This window comes from Erithacus rubecula (genome assembly GCF_903797595.1).
Source record: "Erithacus rubecula genome assembly, chromosome: 14".
Taxonomy (NCBI): domain Eukaryota; kingdom Metazoa; phylum Chordata; class Aves; order Passeriformes; family Muscicapidae; genus Erithacus; species Erithacus rubecula.
The window spans coordinates 401,237-421,043 of NC_136666.1; the positions used below are offsets into that span (position 1 = coordinate 401,237).

Sequence of the window (19,807 nt, forward strand, 5' to 3'; positions counted from 1 at the left end):
CATGCTTCAATGTCCAAAAGTTCGATGAGGATCCCCACATGTTCAGTACCTTTGTGAGTAGTAGAGTTGGTAACAATCCATGCAAAACAGTTCTGACCTGTCCCCATGAATCAGGCAGTTCAGTTGGGAATGAGGCTTTTTGCCCTGAAAGTACAATTAAGATATTTTCTCTTCCAACAACAATTTCTGTGTATATTCAGAACTATGGCTTGTGAAAGAACACAGTTTTGATGATCCTACTTTCAGCTTTTATTAGGAAATATTCCTTTAAAAATTAAGTAAATATCCAAGAATGGTTATGGTATCTGGAGTAGTTCAAGACTGAACTGAGCAGAATTTGGTGGGGCTGACCATAAATTGCAGCAAGGAAAAAAGGCACTGCAGAACCATGACGTGGTGCCAAGATGCCCCAGCAAAACCAAAATGCTTTGGAGAGCTGGATTTTGGCTCTTAAATTTTTTATTAAGACTGAGGTTCCGCATAAATTATTCAGTGTTATAAATGCAGGGCCAGCATCTCCCAAAATCCAACTACCAATTTAAGGGTGGACTTTCCACATCTGATCTGCAAGTTTACAGTTCCAAAAGTAATATGCAAAAACCTCTAAAAATCACACACTGAGAGAATTTAACAGTAGAGGTAACCTGAACAAGCCAATCAGGACAAACTGAGATCAACTTCCAAAACACTGATCAGCTAGAACTAACCAAAGCATATTTTTGTAGAACTCCATTAGCATGGGTGATTTCTGAATGACAGTATTTCCTGCTGTAATTTGGGCTTTAATTTCAAGGCACCACCCTAGCAAACATAACCTCATCTGCTGCCTGAATTCAACACGCTGCCCTCACCTGCGACGAAAGCTCAGTTTAGGCTGGTTGGTTTATCCAGAAGTCTGAGGCAAAGCCCAACACTGCCCAAGCCACCCACAGCTCCCAGCACTGCTCTGGGCCCCTTGGATGCTATTCCACACTGAAGCCATTCTCACATACCAGGCCAACCTGAAAAGCAAGAATAAGCAAGAACGTTCTCTACACTGGATTAAGAAAGGGAGAGCTTCCTTTCCCTCTGTGTCCATGACTGTGACAGCTCAAGTGAGATTATCTTTGCAAGCCAGTGGAAGCAATGTATGTGTGAGGTGAAATACTCACTGATGTACCTGAGAGCCCTTCCTGCTCGGCGTGACTCACCAGAGGACAAGCAGCAATCTGGATCTGCTGGCTGAGCAATTACTGGTTTTATCTGAGTGTATTTGATAGCACCACTGAATACAGTATCACTTCTTATGGTACTGCAGAAATCAAATGCCACCAAAACTCAATCTCCCCGCTTTTATCATTACAAAATGACAGTGTTCTTTTGCTAATTGCACACTAGAAAAACTGTTTGTTCTTTACCGTAATGATGCTTAGTGATTAATGGCACTACTTATTGTGATACTAATTTCCATAATTTTTTGTTGTTGTTTTAAGGGACTTTGGAATCAGATTTTTTCCTTCCACAGGCTTTGTTTCCTGTTCTGGGAATTAGAATTTCTGCTTACACCTCATGTTCTAGGCCAAATACAGTCAGACTGTCAGATATTTGCTGTCCTCTAAATTGTTTCCTCACAGTAAAATCTGGTGAAGATACAAACAATAAAACTGAACAGAACCCATGAAGTCAGTCTTTAATATGATAATAAACCATTTTCTTCTTTGGGAAAAACATTTTATAGAAATTCTCCCTTGAATAAACCTTACAGACTACACGTAGTGTCCTGTATAATTAGGTTGTAGCTTTTCTCTCAAATTTTAAAACTATGACAATTATGTTCTAGGATGCATTTTGGCCTTGTTTCTGCAAAGTGATTTCTACTGTCACAAACTGCACCAAGAGAACATGAACACTGTTATGCAATTTATTGTTAACTTGCAATAAATTTGAAATTTAAGGGAAATTTATCCATTAAACAGTTTATGTATGAGAGCAAATAAAAAGACATCTCATTCTTTTGGTATTCCTATTCCTGTTGTTCAGCTCCTGTAACCTTGTCAATGTTAAGTTTTTATCAGTCACCTCTCCACAGGGGTTATCAAAATTTTAGAAGATCAACCTTTCTATAAAGTAGCAAAAATAAGCAGTTTAACAAATAATTACATACATAAATAAATTGTTAATATATTATTCAGGACAAGGTATTACTTTAGGCTTCAGAATATTTACTTATAACCCCCTACACACATACAGCAAGTCAAGGTACTTTTAGGTCTGGAAATCACCTTCACAACTGCTCACAAAGAAGACTCAAACACACATTTTTTTTTACCATGAAACCAGTGAGTAGTTCAGACCACACATCCACCCAGAGCCATATTCTGAGCTTCCAGAGCTACGCTGTCAGATTCACAATGAAGATACCATCTCCTCCTCCCTTTCCTGGTATTCCTGTTGCAGAGGCTTCTCCATTACACAGCTTCTCCACTCCCACCCTGCTGCTTTACCACATGTGAGATCACTGTCCAGCAAAGTATTTTTATTAATGAATCATTTTTATTCTGGTTTAATGGATGAGACATATTCACTGCTGAAGATACTGCATTCATAACACAAATGATTGGGTAAGCTGAGGAGATGTGAGTCCTAAATTTAGGGGAACAGTATGTTCCAGGTGAAAAAGCTCTGGCTGTGGTTAACCATGTTACTGCAGTTCAGGTCCATTTAACTTCCAAAGCTTTTATTATAAAACTTGCACCATTTTTCTGTTTTTGTCCTTTCAAAATAAAAGATCCTGCAGACTGTCTGCAACAGAGAACACAGCAAGCAAATAGGGACTGCTCAGTCACAGTGTCTGCACAGGGCATGCAGTTTCTCTGTCCCTTACACGATTTTTTCCAAAAAGCAATCCCATCCAGCCTCCCCTGAGAGTGCTCTCCTGGCTCTGTTCCCAGCCAGGAGCTCTCAGTTAGGCTCTCTGCTGTTCTGCCCTCACTGTGAAGATCCTAGCAGTGCAGCTCCTTCCTCTGCCCTGCTCCTACAAGCTCACCCACCACCAGAGGCTACATTCATGTGCAGTGGACATGTGACTTCATACTTCTTACAACACAGTCCCCACCTTTTAATTAAATTCCTTGCTCTGCTTGCCTTGCTCAAAGAAATATTTTGTAAGACACAGGTGTTTATCTTAGGGAGCAATATGTGCAGATCCCCATTTGCACAAGTATTTTTTTCTCAAACACTTCCTTGTTGAACTGGCTTTCCTAATTATTAAATATTGATTCTATTTAATACACACAAAAAATAGGCTGAAGTGGAAAATATGCATTTTTCCAAGATGGAATTTCTTCATAAATTTTGGTTTTATGTTTCACTGCATGCTTCTTGTGAAGACAACTTAGTGAATTCCTCCTCTAAACTCCTACAGCTTGGTGGTTTGATTATTTAAGGAATCCATTATAAAGTGGATGCTAAAACATCCTTCTTCCAATCAAGTGTCCATCTTTTGCTGTTTCAGCCTTGGTGACAAAATATTGTCCTAAAATATTGTCCTAAATATTGACCTCTGCTTCAACACTGAGAAATTCCCCCCTTCAACTTTTTGGTGCATGTTCTCCAGGCCAACCCAGCTATGTACATTCCACCAGCCTCACTCTCCATTAGAGCTGCTTTGGGGAGTGCTTTGGGTCTACATCTGCATATTCTCAGAAACTTTTCATTGGTTGTTAGACGTTTCCAACAGCTCATTGGGGTATTTGAATTCAAGATGGAATTATTAAATATTCATCTGACAACTCTTCTGGCAGCAAAAAGCAATGGCTTAAATTACCTATGGGTAACCTCTGGAAACTGTAATGATTCTGGCATTTTGCCTAGAGACTTCAGAAACTAAATATCTTCATCTGGATCCCATTCATAAGAAATCCTTTCCCAAATCCTTTCATATCCTACAAGAGCCAAATCCAGTATTTTAAGAAAGAACTCTAGGGACAGATTGTAAGAAGGAGCACAAGCCAAAAAATTTAGAATCACAGATCTGACCTAGAGTTCCAGACAGAGACAATTAAGTCACTCTGACTTAAATCAACATAGCACCACAGCTTTGGTAGCTCAGCAGCTGCAGAGAAACCTGTGACAGGCACAGAAATAGCAAAGCAAACACTGTACCTCCAGACTGTGAGGTGCTGTCAACTGTTACCTAGGATGCTCTGAAGATGTTTTCCCATTTTTTATGACATAAAGAAAAAAAATCACAGTAATGACACACCACATTAATTCTCTAAACCCTCATTTTCTGTAATGTAATATTTTTCCTTTAATGAGTAAAGAGTCACAGGTCTCCATGGCCCTTTACAGCACACTGCTGTCTATTATGACTGGTCATCTTATTTACTAATTGCTCCTCTATTCAAATGAGGGCAATACTATAATACATTCCTTATTAATTCTATTTAAAAGTTCCCCTTTGCCCTTGAAGAACAGGTTAGATTCAGCTGTTAATTGGTTTCCATGCCCTCCTGAGACTTAAAAACAGGGCCACAGATCAGCCCAGATATGTTCCTACTCTTGCAAAAAGTCTCAGCTGATTTGACAGCTGCTTTGATTTTCATAGCACACAAGAAACCAGTCTTTGTTAAATTACTCACACAACTTCTCTCACAAAGATCTACTTAAAAGCTAAACAAATGCTTAATAAAGAACAAAGTACTAGTGATAAAGTTAACAGCTGAGATCTATTTTACCATATAACACAGTTGGCACACACCTTCTCTTTACTTGCAAAAACAGAACTGAAGCTTTTTTTTCTCATGTTAAGAATAAGCATATTCCAAAATCAGGTCATTTATTTTGGTGAGCAGACCAGTTTTACATCTAGCTGAGAACTTCATGGCTGAATGGGAAGAAATGAACAATGTAACGAGCCTTTTTTATTCTCCCCCAAAAAAGGCTCTATTCAGCACTTGGGAGAGTACTACAACCCTGTCCTGACCTTGGTACAGATTTGCTGGCTCTGTTCTCCCATGCGCAGCAAAAGCCCAGACCTGAAGCAGAAACCTTCCAGTAGTTGTGTCTGGATGGCTATTTGCAGGGAATGCAGAAAGTTAGGTCACACAGAACTCATTATTTCATCTCTGCCTCATTTTTTAGGTCACATTTCAGCCTTTTATAATGTCTTTCTTTCATATTTCCATTTGAAACAATTTTATTTTCTTTGTCTAGTCCTTTCTACTTGGAATTCTAGTATACTAAAAAAGGGACAGAAGTTTGGTACCTAACTTCAAACCACACCAGGTAAACAACAGTATTTAATGTGGCAACATGCACTGGGCATCTTCAAACACAAGCAAAACACAGAAGTTTTACGCCAAAGACTTTGAATGCATGAAAAGTATTTCAAATTCTAGGGTCTGATATTCTTTCATTAGAAATTCAGAAAAAAGCCCAAATGCAAAACATCTTCCTAATACAAGCTTAAACTTCCTGTTTGCAGTGGATGCAAAGCACTGTACTATTAAACTCTCCTTTAACTTTTTTCTTTAATAAAGAAAACATGCTTTTTGGGGGGGTTTTTCCTTGTATTTTTCTTAAGCATGTCACAAATACAAGAATTTATCGACTAAAATAGAGGCATTATTTCTAACTTAGCAAAATCCTAACTTTCATGAGTCAGAGTATACATACACCTAGGCTGATCACAAGTCAAATGGTTTATGATCTTTGGACAGATTAATCAAAAAAATGACAATTCTACTACTAACTACTTTAGGATTCCAGAAGCAAAACAATGCATTCAAAAGAATCTTAAGAAAGATTTCTTAAACTTCTTCCTGTTGTGTAAACCGTAAGTCTTTGGGTTGCTTCTCATGATTCTTACCCAGGATTACAAAGCCCAGAAACCATTATGGCAGAAATTATCCCAACCAATCCTTTACCTGAAAAGATCAAACAAATCTTCCAAGAGACATAACATGCAAGTTATTCCCTAAACAAATGTGAAGTTATATTCAACTTAACAGAAGACTAAATATCATACACCAGTTCAGTCTCTGGAAATGGATATTTGTACTTAGCAATACTGACAAACCTCTAAAAATCAAAAGCTAAAATATTTCCTGTGAGATGTCCTGTTCTAATCTTAAGTACTTCCAAAAACTCTAGAGATGGGGAGATTTCTCTTTTAGAAGATACCATTCCAGTGACAGATCAACAAATAGAAGAAACAAGGTGTTCTTTTTGTGCTGCCTAGGGCAGAAAAGAGACAGGACCCAGCAGGACTATTTTACATGTGAAAGGTAACATAAACATTCAAATACACTCTTCTAAAATTCCCTTCCCCATTCCCACCTCTAGAGATGGGTTACCTGGTTAAGTTCTGTTGCCTTTGACAGGAAGAAGATGGTCTATCACAAGGATCAATAATTACCTGAGGATTAGTCCCCCAAATCCAGAAGAGAAGAGGTTAAATCACCTCCACGCTATAAATTAACATTATACAGGTGTATCCTATACGCCAATAAGATACAAGCGACATAGTCCCTTCTCAATGATGCTGTTAGGTTTAAAGTCAAAGTAGGATTTAGCATAGGAGAATAAACCTATTTATAAATTTCATTAACAATTTTCTCTCATTCTAGCCTCAAAAGATATACCTTCATTAGACAGTAGAGACACCAGACAAAATTCTTGAGGATCTGCACAGTAGTACAAGAGGAACTTAAGCTGGGAAAAATTGATAGATCAGTTTGTTAAAATAAATGCTCAAGCTACTTTACCCATTTTCACAGCTTCCTGAAACATTCCTTGCATTTTCATCCTGTAATTGTTTCCTGAGAGCCTCTCCACTGTTAGGCATACTGGCAAACCCTGCAAAGCTGGTCACAAGTATGCCAAAGCACTGTGTGGATCAGGCATAAATGAGCTGCTTGGAGAACCAAAGAAACCAACAGTAACTGGTTATTTGTTAGAAAAAACAACACGTAATACGAGAGGAGGAGACTACTGCTACAAAAGCTACTTCTTTCTGATTTTAACATGCTTGAAATGTCACAGTGCCTGTGAGCTGCTTACTGTTAAACTTTCCTTTTAATTCACTTTTCTTTAATTATCCATGAGAAGAATTTTAATGAGTTTACAATGCTTTAAGATGCAAATTTTTTCTTTTGCCAAGATTTCCACAAATTCCTTCACACAAGTTGAAGCAATTCTAATTTTACCAAGTCTAGTTTCAAAAAAGTACATTCTATTTTCTAGAAGCTATTTTCTTAAAGAAAATGCAGATTAATTACATTAGGAAATGTCTTCAATTCTACCCCTGAAACCCAGTACTGCAACAGTCAAGCACCTCCTCCAACACAACTCCAGCAGCACTTCCTGCACCTCACCAGAGCAGTCCTATGGTAGAATGTGGAAGTTTCTACACATGACTGAACAAATTACTTCCCAGGATATAAGGGAGTCCAATTCAGCTATTTAGGCTACATCTGTACTGGTAAACAAAATAAAATCCAGAGAATGGCTCAAGCTACCCACTGTGAGCACCTCTCCTGGCAGAGTTTAGAGCGGCATGAGATGGCACTTCCCTGGGACAATGCAGGGCACAGGCTGCCACTGGAAATTATATTAATGACTACCCTATCTGGAGGAGGAAGAGAGAGATGCAAGCCATGCTGTGCCATGGCCTTCAAAGCCAGAGAACATAATCTAAAATGTTTTACTTAATGGTACAAAGACAGACGAGTAGGAATATCTAAGATAGCAAATATTAACTTTATACAAAGTGTGGATTTAATTGCAGAGTGGTCTTGTATCATATCCAAACATATAATCATAGACAATGCAATTTGAAATAGAGGAAACTTTGAAGCAAGATTCTCAAAACCAGGAACTTGATTTGAAAATATCTGAACACAAAATGGGGGATATTTCAACAGTAAAAATGTGTCACCATATGCAGCAAACTCTGTATTTGTCAGGATTGATTTAGCTTCTTCATTTTGGGATAATTCTCCAAATGATTTGTTCCAACGATTCTCTGCACAAAGCTACAAGGTCTCTTCCTTGCAACCAACTTTCCCGTAACATAATAAAGAAAACTCTGCTGCAAGAAAATTCTTATTTTTCTTCTTTAGGTCATCTAAAATGTTACAGGTGCTATATGAACAAATCCAATTAGAGAACTGCTGGAGTTGCACCTTGGGTGTTTAGTGGCTGGACAACAGGCTGGTCTCATGGAAGGAAATGGCTGCTCACTCTCAAAGCCTTGTACTTCCAGTGAATAAACAGAAAATCTCAAATATATGTGTCTTCTGTACACACGGTGTTTATGAAGGGTTTTTTTGTTTTGCTTTTCCTATAATTCTCTTTAAACTTGCTGACAGTTAGTAAATTATTTTGACACAATCAAGCATTCTCCAGAGTTAAATCGCTCCCCCAGTAACAAAGGCAGCTGAAGGGAAGCCAGGCAGTGAAGCAAGGGGAATTTACCAATGGGAACTGGGGGAGAAGAGTTACTTTTGGCCTCTATTGTGTGACTGTAACAGAAAACTCAAGTGATTGTGATAAACCGTGTTTCCTGCAACTGCCAGCCACAGTCTTGTCATTTGAACAATAGGCTCAAGAGCATCAAGCTGTAATAGTTCTACACAGAACCTGCCTTTGCAGTTCTGGTACATTTCTAGATTGTCTTCAAGTTACAAGAAATAAATCCTAACAAACAAGGCGAGCAACTTATACAGAGTTCAACAGAAGAGACTTTCATCTTGAAATGGTTTTTCCATGCTGCACCTTACAAGATGCTATGATCCTTTTTTTTTTATGCCTGCATAAAAGATCTACCTGCATGCAAGTTGCACTGACTGCACCAGACAGAATTTTTCTGGTGGGATAGGCAGCTTTTTGCAGCTATTGGTTAAGATTTCTGGGTGTTGACAGACTCACTAAGCTGCAAAGGAATATAAAAGCCAAATAAAGCTCACATACGGTTCACATCCTTTGCTCAGCAATTAGGGCTGGTCTCTTTGAGAAATCTGCAACTGATACCTCAGAGCTGAAGACACTGTCACTACAAATTTGCACTGTCACATGATCCCAAACTGAAACGTCAGAGAGGCCAAACCAAAGTCATGTTGTTACTGAGGTCAGTGCCCAAGAGCACAGCAAGGCAGAGCTGCCTCGGTGTGGGTGGAGCATGTTTGGGACAGGATGTTTCAGTGAGTTTAATTCACAGTAAAACGATGGAAATGTGAAACCAGCCAGGGCTGTGTACTCCCCCATCAATTTACTTGTAAGGCAAGAAAGTGAATATTTCACCATAAAACTTACATTTACTTAAAATTAACAGAGGGCTGGACTAATTCTGGGTGCTCCTTGCTACTCATCCTAGTTAGTTTAAGCAACTGTATAACAGTGCCCCTTTTTTTTCCCCTCCTTTTTTCAGTCATGTAACTGGTAACAAACAATGTAAAACAATACTTTTTGGTGGAAACATGTTCTTAAACTGGCAGTCCCATTGTTACTCTCATCTTCCAGCACTGAATTCCAAATAAAAAAAAAAGCCTTACCTCACAACAACCACTGGCAAAACATCTAATAACCTTTATTTTTCCTGTTTCAAAAGTTTTCTTACACTTCTTTACATAAATGGCACCACTTCTAATCTTTTTTCATTACTTCAAAACAGCTTTCTTAGAGCCTGTCATGTTTTCAACTTGCTATTAATTGCAGCCTGCCATGTTCTGTTAACTACATTTGTGATTATATACAGCTCTCTCCTTTTCCCACTTTCTCATATCATGAAAAATTTCACTTGGTGGCTAAAATATTTTAGCTAAAGATAAAAAAAGTAACTGAACTCCACAGATCTACTAAATGAGAGTAGGTTACGAGGTTTATGCAAAATTCTAAATCAAATTTCAGATATTCAAAATATTCAAGTATTACTGTGGCAAAGCCTCCATTAAGTCTTACTAAACAAGTGAGTCTCAACACATACCTTAAGGATCAACCAATTTATGCTACCCTGGGCCAAGGAGATGATGCTGAGGGCAGATTCCAGAAGGAAAAGCTCCAGGCAAGCAATGACTTTTAAAACTCACCTATGCTTTTAATACTAATTCATTTCTAATGGAGGAATTCAGATTAGAGAAAGCCATGACTGCTAGTCACTCACTACATACTACCCTAAAACATCTCAAAACAAATGCCATCAATTATATTTTTCTTGCAGATACAGATATTTTATTTTCTATCCAAACCTAAAAGATTTTCCTAAGAGCATTTCGGCACAAAATATCCTTTTTATACACTAATTATGGGCCCAGGACCATAAAAGGTTAATTAAATGAAATTGCCACATTTTATTGTTTAACATATATATTTTTTTAATAAGACTAAAAATCATAGTTTAAAAATATTATTTAAAGGATATTTTCCAAAGAAGTTTGTAGAAATTGTGGTAACTTTTGAGATCTGGATGCTTGAAAGAATCCAGCTCAGCACAAAGGAAAGTCTGCTGGGATTCCAATTTCACCCTACAGAGGAAATACTGAAGCTCTTTATGCAAATTTAGTGTGACTGAAGAGAGGCACAGTCCCTCAGACTCCTGACTTGTTTTCCCAGTGTTTGTTATGAAAATTATTTTTGACACTTCTTTACAAAAATCAAGGGTGCTGCAAGAAGCTGCAGTTCAGCAGACTGTTCTCTTACCTGTGTTTCCAGAATGCTGCTTTCAACAAGAATGGGAAATAGTACTACAGCCAGATAAAAGAAATGCAAACAAGTGGATTCTAGCAGTGGTTTATATAATGGGATTAAAATATATATGCACAACACTTGTAGCATATGAAGATGCTGCAAGGTCCCAAGATTGGGGGAATCAGTTTTAACTATTTTTTTTCAGATTTGTGCTAAACTGTTACAGAACCAGAGTCCTCTTGTGGTTAAAGGAAAGAAGCTCCTCATTCCAGCCCAGTCCTGCCTTCTTGCAAAGAATAGAAATTCTCTGCTGGTTTTCCTGTTGACACTCACACACAAATTGGAAACTATGCAAGTAAAAAGGAACAAGGTGATTCATGTTACCTGTGGTAGGAGGGAAGAAAGGGAAAGAACAGTAGAAGAAATTAGCAGTTCATCTGGAAAATGGGGAAGCAACTGCTGGTTAGCAGCAACCACAGACTTAGGGAGGCAAGGTGTGCAGCACAAAGCAGAGCTGGGTGTGTACACCTTTGATCACCAGGCTGGATGAGCACAGGAATCAATACTACAACTGCTGAGAAATTACACTCATGACACTGCATGTGTAGAGGCTGTGTCACATTTATTACTAACCATGACAAAAGCAGCTGCTGAGGGTTCTAAGTCTGTTCTGTAAATACAGCACTGATAAATAGGAAATGTCTTGCTTCAGACCGCTGCAGGACTGCATGCCCCTCAGATATCAGAGTAAGTGCATCACTCACACCAGAGGGATGCAGGAGATGCACATGGTGATGCAAACAATATCCATGGAGGGGTATCTCTACTGGTTTCATCATCTCAAACACCAACCCTGAATACTTTTCTCACTAATTCTTTGAATAAATGATGATTTGATTGTACCAGCTGGAACCAAAGACGGAGGAAACAAATGCTGCATATTAAAGTAAAAATAGCATGGTAGATGCCCCTAATAAAATGAAAGTAAATGAAGCAAATGAGGCTCAATCCTCTTAAGCAAAGATCCAAACCAGCCAAGTATTTTGCTGTTATTACATGTAACAAATGTTAACAGTAAGAAACCATCCACCAATGTCAATTCTTATTATATTTACCAGTATCTACACACACCTACATGAGCATTCCTACTCACAGAAATTATACACTCTTTTTATGACATACTAAAAATGGATCTCTAAAATTCATTATGTGCTGTGAAAGCTTCTCATATATTGAAGCATTCAGCTACTACAAAGCTATAAACAGATTTATTGTTTCTTCTTAAATGGAAATATTATGTTCAGAACTACAAATTTTAGCTAATTTAGCTGTAAGGTGAAGACCATTATGAGAATAAACCTTTTTTTTTTGCCTTAAAAAGGAGATATTTAGCTTTTGGCCTACAAATTTACAGAGTAACTTACCATAAATATTTTTAGAAAATAGTTTCTTTATTTACTTGCCAATATAATTTCACAATTGCAAAACACAGGTTTACATGCTCAGCTGCTGATAATTATGCTTAGAGAAAATAAGTTACTAACACCGATTTTTTTTTTGTGGTTTTGAACTGTTCCTTTAATTGATATTTTCTGTTGATTTCCTGTAATTAGCTCCCCCTCCTTCAGTATATTTACATGCTTAATATAAGCAGATTGTAATAATTCAGTCTTTTAATAGTATTTACCTGAAATACAGTAGGAAGTTTTCATTATAATACCACCAGAGCTCTAAATGATGACAAATTTTCACTCATATTCCACATTGCTGTTTTTCCTCCCCCTCTTTCTTTTTTGCCAGACAACACAGCAGGGCCCTGTCCTTCAGAGTCATCCTGACTCTTTACCTGGGCTGCACTTGGCAGGGCAGGGAGCTGGAACCTCTGGATTATCATAACCACAGGAGATTTTCTGCTACCATAAAACTATTCCAAGGAATAAAGAACTGCTCCCTGGAATAAAAAAGCAGCTTGTAAGCATTTCTATTCAAATTTGAACAAAATCTGTTCTCAGTTCATGAAGCTTTTATGTATTTTTCACTTGAGATTTTTCAGCATTAAGTTGCCATCTTCTAGGAAAATATGCTTTTGCTCAGGTCCACCCAAGTACCAGTTATCTCCTTTCCCCTGAGCAGTAAATAATTAATTGAGGACCTTTGGTTACCTGGAGAAAGGTGAAAACTAGCCCAGCTTCCAAGTCTGCTCCAGGCAGGCTGGCTTGAGGAAAGTGCAAGTAACAAACAGATACAGAGAAGGGGTACAACGTTAGCCCATTTAATTCAAAAGACCCAAAATACTGAGGAACAAGGCATCAGAAAAGCCATCTACTAATTAACCAGAACAAGCTCTAACACACCGCGCGTTAATCGTACCACGGTGCAATTAACGGATTTCACAGAGCAGGGAGTGAAACCGACGCCAAGGGAGGCGGCGACAATGAGGGGACTCTTAGAAAGGGCCCCTCAGGCGGAACCCTCAGGAAAGACCCTCAGGAAAGACCCTCAGGTGGGGCCCTCAGGAGGGACCCTCCGGTGGCACCCAGGATCCCTCAGGAAAGACCCTCAGGAAAGACCCTCAAGTGGCACCCAGGACCCCTCAGGAAAGACCCTCAGAAAGGACCCTTCAGGAGGGACCCTCAGGAGAGATCCCCTAGGCAGCACCCCTCAGGAAGGACCCTCGCCCCTGCCGGGCCCACGGCATTCTAGATCTGTCTAAAGCTAAGCTTTCTAAGTTACACCCAAAGATACAAAATATGGGGTGGTCTTTTATCTATTTTTAACTCCAGAGAATAGTCACATCTTAATCCTAATGGAAAGCGCATCCATGTAATAAAGATATTCTTTTGGAACTTTTACTGAGAAATGGCATTACATGTAAATCGAAAAGCAATACAGAAGAGATAAGAATAGACGTGCGTTACGACATTAGCACACACAACAATTTACAGCTGCCCGGTACTCCACTGCCCAATCACTGTTTTGTGTGAGCAGCTCTCAGGAAACACCATCCCGCCGTACCGCGGGACCCGAGTCAAACACCGAGCGCCAATCCGCCCCGCCCCGAAGCTCCGCCCCGAAGCTCCGCCCCTGCGCGCACCGCCGGTGACGTCACGCGCGCGTTCTAGACCGTTCCAGCCCCGTGACGTCACTCGCGGCGTCATTCCAGAAGATTCGGCCGGGGCCCGTATAAAGGCCGCGGAAGAGGCGGGGCCGCCGGGGTCGGGCAGTGGTAGCAGTGGCTGTGTTAGTCTTGTGTGTAGCGGAGCGGCCGCGGCGGTGAGCGCGGCCCGTGGGGCCTCGGCGGGGCGCTGGGCGGGGTAGCGCGGGGCTGAGCCCAGGGTAACGCGGCGCGTCCTTCCACAGGCACCCACCATGGTGAAGGAGACAGAGTACTACGACATCCTGCAGGTGAAGCCCAATGCCTCCTCCGAGGAGATCAAGCGCGCCTACCGCAAGCTGGCGCTGAAGTACCACCCCGACAAGAACCCCAGCGAGGGCGAGCGGGTACGTGGGGCCAGGGGCCGGGGCTGGGCCGAGGCCCGTGGGCTGCGCGCCCGGCGGCGCCTGCGGCCCTGCGCGGGTCAGGCCCCGTCCGGCGGGCCGGGCCGGGCTCACCGCGGCGTGGGCGGCCCTGTAGGGAGAGCCCGAGGCTCGGGTACCGCGGCTCCTCATAGTACAGGCCGTTGCTACATCCAGTGTGCGCTCAATTAAATTCTGTAGCGTAGGGCCAGAACGTGAGGGCTCCCCTACACTAGGTCTCTGTTCGGAGCTGTGGGGATGCGGCATTTCTCGTTTTTGGATGTGGCGTGTACCACACCCGTAGTTAGGGTGGAAGATCATTCTTAAAGGAGCTGGTTAAAACCGGCAAAGCTGGAAGGATTTCTGGTGTGCCAGTGGCCAGTGTGATTTCGGATGTTGAAGAGGCTGGTAGGTGCATCCAGCTGCTAGCAATGTTGTGCTGGATGGATATGTGTTCCTGAACAGGAGGGGTTTTCTTCAGAGAAAAATGTTAATGCAGATGACCAATGTAACTATCCCCACGGAATCACTGAGCTGCACATGAGTGGGCTGCTTACAAGTGAACTCATTTACATGCTATCAGCACAGACCCGCTCAGCTGCCTGTGTTAGCTTGTGCTATAAAGGAGCATCACAACTGGAGAGCCATGGAAAACACAAATTCTGGGATTGTTTATCTAAAAACTGTCTGCTAATACCTTAGTATAGGAATAGAAGCTCCATATTTACATCTCTAGAATACTGATTTAGAGAACTCAAATAGTAGCCTAGCTAAAGGTAATATTTTCTGTATTTATTTTGGGCCTACTTTTTTTGCTTACACCACTTTACATGACCATGAGTATATTAAGTTTAAAATGAAAGTGGTCATTCTAGTAATAGCAAATTATGTTTAAAAGTTTAGATGGCAGTCTTAGTAATAGGAAATTCTTCATAACTGTTTCAGAAAATTCTTTAATTGTTTTGTTAAAGTGGGTGTTTTGATTTGTATCTAAGTCCTTGTGTTTGTGATGAGTAAGCAACAGCAGTGTCTGGTGACATAAATCTGTGTTGTAGCTGGATGTACCAGCTCAGCAGGCATGGAGGATCCCCGTGTAGCTCTAGGCTGACTGGCCCTGCTGTGGCCACGAGCAGCTGGGCACCTGCAGGATTTCAGGGCTAGTCCCATATCCCTTTCTAAATGGATCTGTTAGAGGTTGTCATGGTTGTTGCAAATGACACAATCAACAAAACGTAGTTGGCATATTCTGGTAAGGTGGTTGGGACTGAATTGAGCCCACTTGAAACACGGGAGGAGGGGGGAGAGGGAGGAAAGGGGTGGTTTTCCTGGACAGAAGTGTGCTATTATAGTCTGTTACCCAGGGAGTTTCCTTTTGGAAACATGCTCCGAGAGGGTGCTGTAGTGGCTCCATCTGTAGATGGAACTGGGTATGAGAGGGCTACTTTTCCTCTTGGTCATAGCTGTTCAGAGCTTCTTTTTTCTTTTTAGTTTAAACTTATATCCCAGGCATATGAAGTTCTGTCGGACCCAAAGAAAAGGGACCTCTATGACCAGGGTGGGGAGCAGGCTATTAAAGAAGGAGGCCTGAGTGGCGGCAGCTTCTCTTCACCCATGGACATCTTTGACATGTTCTTTGGTGGTGGAGGCCGAATGAATAGAGAGAGAAGAGGTACACAGTTCTAAACAAGTTCTAGAAACTCTAACCATGCACTTAAGCATAAAACACCTGTGCTATGGTACTGCTGTTCTGCTGAGTGCACATAGTGTGGATATTACTTGTTGCAACAATAGAATAAGTAAACTATGGTTTTTCCAGTTACTCTAGTATTAAGATTCTAATAAAGTAGTTAACATGGCTTAGCCATAGTCACCTTTCTGCTAAGTTCTGTTTATTTTTTGTTGAAGGGGGAATGGGTAGTCTGTAGGGGAGGGGGAAACATTAGTAAGTCAGCAGTTGACTTAGACCTGTTTAAGTTACCTTTTTTCTGAATCTGTGCCTCACTTCCTCATATGCTTTTGGGCAACTTGCTTCAAAGGACACCATCAACTTAAACTTGAGTAATTGTAAAACTCATGAAAATATTTGGGAGAAATTACATGAAACTGAGTACAGTATGCTGTCAAAAGCACGGTATGATTTGTCTCCTCCATGCCCAATGCATCAAAGGAGCACGTAGTAACTTGCTGTAAAATCATTGAGATTATGCTGTGAAGAGGCATGGAAATTCATAGGCAGGCATAACAGCAACTTTTAAGTTGGCAGATCTGAAGCTGGTAGTGTCCTTGCATCTTGCTGTTTCAGTTAAGCTTACAAAATTAGGAGAAGAGGGAGGGATAGGGTGGCTTTAATGATGCCTTGCTTAATTACAGCTCAACTTTTATGTTTGGACATAAATGGGTGGAGCTTAGTGGAAGCTGATGGAACTGCACATGCTTTTAAGGGGGCTGAGTTGTGTTCAAAGTGTGGACTGAACTCTGCATTTCTTCAGTGAGACTATGCATGAACATTTGTCTTCACAAGAGCTGAACAAGTATTAATATTTTCCCTTTTGTTTTTCTAAAGGCAAAAATGTGGTGCACCAGTTAGGTGTATCTCTTGAAGACCTATATAATGGTATTACAAGGAAACTGGCACTGCAAAAGAATGTTATTTGTGCAAAGTGTGAAGGTAAAAAAAAACAACAAGCAGTGGTTTCAAACCCCTCTTCAAGTTTTTTTTGTGTGTGTTTGTGTGGATTGTCTGGGGCTGAGGAAAAAAGTCTGAAGGCTTCCTTACTTTCCTCTCTCTTTTTTTTTCTTTGCCTGATCCCTGAATGTCTGCCAGGGTATTTAATTTTTACTTACAGTTAGCCAAGTCTTTCATACTAAGTGATTGTTCTAATCACAAACTAAAACTCCCTGTGAGCTGCAGTTAGGGGTAACTAAATTTAAATTATCTTGGATGTAAATGTCTATTCTGTAAAACTTCTTAAATTGCTGTGTGTGGAAGTCTAGCTTGTGTTATGCTACTAATTTTATAGTTATTAAGTACTCCCTAATGACTGGTGCTCTTTGAGGTAAATTTTAATAAGGTCTTGTATCTTTGTAGTCTGATAAATATTTAGTAAGCAGATTCTTTTCCAAGTATTAATGGAATGTTTATGTCTTGAATTTGGTATGCTTACAGTTCCTTGGACACCAGGATTTGCTGGGGGGTGGGGCAGAGGCTGATGAAGTAAGCTGTATAAGCATTGCGTTTGTAGAGGCTTCTAGCTCATGGGGCATGTTTTGTGATGGCAACTCAATTCACTTACTGAACTACTCTTAAGTTACCCAATATGCTCTTGAAGCCAGTGAGTTCCAGCCTAATTTCTGAAAATTTTTGAGACTGAGATCCAATTTAACTCTTTTGTCAAAGGTTATGGCGGAAAGAGAGGGGCAGTAGAAAAATGTCCTGTGTGTAAAGGAAGAGGGATGCAAGTTATAGTTCAGCAGATTGGACCTGGCATGGTGCAGCAAATCCAAACTGTGTGCCCAGAATGCAAAGGCCAAGGTGAAAGAATAAACCCGAAGGACAGGTGTGACAACTGCAACGGCTGTAAGGTTGTAAGAGAAAAAAAGATCATAGAAGTTCATGTTGATAAAGGTAAGAACTGTGTGTTTGTACTGGTTCCCTAATAATTGTCTGTAATAGTCTGTGGTTTTGCAGAGAATAAATGGGTTTCTTCTTCTCAGGTATGAAAGATGGTCAGAAGATAGTATTTCATGGAGAAGGTGACCAGGAGCCTGATTTGGAGCCTGGTGATGTTATAATTGTGCTTGATCAAAAGGATCACAGTGTCTTTCAGAGACGAGGGCATGACTTAATCACAAAAATGAGAATTCAACTATCGGAGGCCTTATGTGGTTTCAGAAAGACAATTGAAACTCTGGACAACAGAGTTCTTGTCATATCTACTAGGCCAGGTAGGTCTATAAGAGTTCTCATACTATGTCAACTGTCAGCTGCTTGCCTGTTTAATTGTACCTGGACTGGAGTTTTTGGAGATTGCCTCATGAACCTGTTGCATCATCTGGTTAGAAAAATAAATCCCAAATAGAACAATCACTTAATGTAGTTGGCTCTCTGTTGTTGCTCTTTCCAGAGCATGCAGAGTTATAGCTAAAGCTGTCAAATACTTCTTCATAAATCTCAGCCCCAGTTGGTGAATAGCCAGGAAAATATTAAAGAGGCAAGAATCTTAAATTCTACTAAATTTGCAGTTTGCTCAGCTTGAAGGCTATGCCAAGAAAAGCTGATTTCTCTTATAGCAGGGGAAATATGTAAGTAGCCTTAGTTCTGTACAGCTTGAGTTGAGTTCTCTGCTGTGAACTGGTTACTATCTCCCTGAGGAGCCATGAGAACATTGCTTGTGTACAGTCCTGCCTGGTGTGGCTGTGAAATGCCTGTCCCATCTCAGCAGCCCACTTACACCTCTTGCTTCATAGGTGAAGTGATAAAACATGGTGACCTAAAGTGTATCTACAACGAAGGAATGCCTGTCTACAAATCCCCAATGGACAAAGGCAGCCTGATTATACAGTTTCTGGTAAGCTGCATGCTTTTCTGTAGCCAGCATACTCGTGTTCACACAGAATATACACTCATTTTTAAATGTGTAAAATTGCAGGTCCAGTTTCCAGAGCACTACTGGCTGCCAAGGGAGAAGCTGTCTCTGCTGGAGGCTCTGCTTCCTCAGCGAGAAGATGTTATGGTTACAGATGAGATGGATCAGGTAGACCTGGAAGATTTTGATCCCAACGAGCAAACCTACCGCAACAGTGCTGGAGAAGCGTATGAGGAAGATGAGGAGGGTCCAAGAACAGGTGTACAATGTCAGGCATCTTAAAGCAAGGTGGAGTGGATGTCATCGAAGATGTAAATTTTCACAATGAAAACTGCATGGCTGTAATAGCCACTGCTTGTGGTTTTTGTGTTCAGCAAATTGAGTTGCTGCGCTGTCAGTATCACCTTTTTTTAACTAATTTATATTGTGTTCTTGTAGTCTTTCTATATAAGCCAATGTCATACAGCTGAGAACCAACTGAGTTGGTAATGCATTTTCCTTGCTGTGAAGGTTCTCAATTTATTTCACCTGTGCTGTTTCTATAAGACTTGGGCAATGTTGATAGAGGCTAAGTGGAGTGTCTTATGTAAATACTTTCATACTGGAAAATTAATTTCATAGAATAAAACATAGCAGAATAACTTCTAATAAATAGTACTTCACCTTTTCTCATGCTTCTCTTGTACTTTCTAAGCCACTCTAGAACCCCCTTTATTTAAACAAGTTCTTCTAAGCTCAGACTCCTGTCATCTTGTCTAGATTATCCTCAATATTCAACTTGGTGTTCACTGTACCACCACTCATGCCTGTCTCATTTTGTATTCAGAAGCATTTTGTGCATGCCCTCCTCTGCCTCATAGCCTTCTCTCTTCCTGTGTTCTGTGGGTTTACAGTAGCATTCCTTCCCCTGCTTCTGTGTGTGACCTAAGGTTACAAGCTCTCCTCTAATGTGTTACATACAAGCAAATACTTCCTAATAAAAGTTTGACCTTCCAGAAGCTCAAGGTTTGTATTTCAGCCTTCCTGGAAAGGGTTTT

General features: G+C 40.5%; 2 protein-coding genes across 2 annotated transcripts in view; one reads left to right on the plus strand and one right to left on the minus strand.

Moving 5' to 3' along the window:
* Positions 1-6,856, minus strand: part of ACSBG1 (acyl-CoA synthetase bubblegum family member 1) — an 84,583-nt gene extending 77,727 nt beyond the window's left edge. The window contains exon 1 of the mRNA XM_079318050.1: positions 6,750-6,856. Coding sequence (XP_079174176.1) covers positions 6,750-6,829 — 80 coding nt within the window. The 5' untranslated portion in view covers positions 6,830-6,856. The remainder of the gene's footprint in view (positions 1-6,749) is intronic.
* A 7,029-nt stretch (positions 6,857-13,885) lies between these two features.
* DNAJA4 (DnaJ heat shock protein family (Hsp40) member A4) lies at positions 13,886-19,437 on the plus strand. The gene is made up of 7 exons (XM_079317880.1): positions 13,886-14,169; positions 15,673-15,853; positions 16,748-16,852; positions 17,582-17,809; positions 17,899-18,129; positions 18,652-18,752; positions 18,834-19,437. The coding sequence occupies exons 1-7, from the start codon at positions 14,038-14,040 to the stop codon at positions 19,050-19,052; spliced, it is 1,197 nt and encodes a 398-aa protein (XP_079174006.1). The 5' UTR covers positions 13,886-14,037; the 3' UTR covers positions 19,053-19,437.
* Positions 19,438-19,807: the final 370 nt, after the last annotated feature.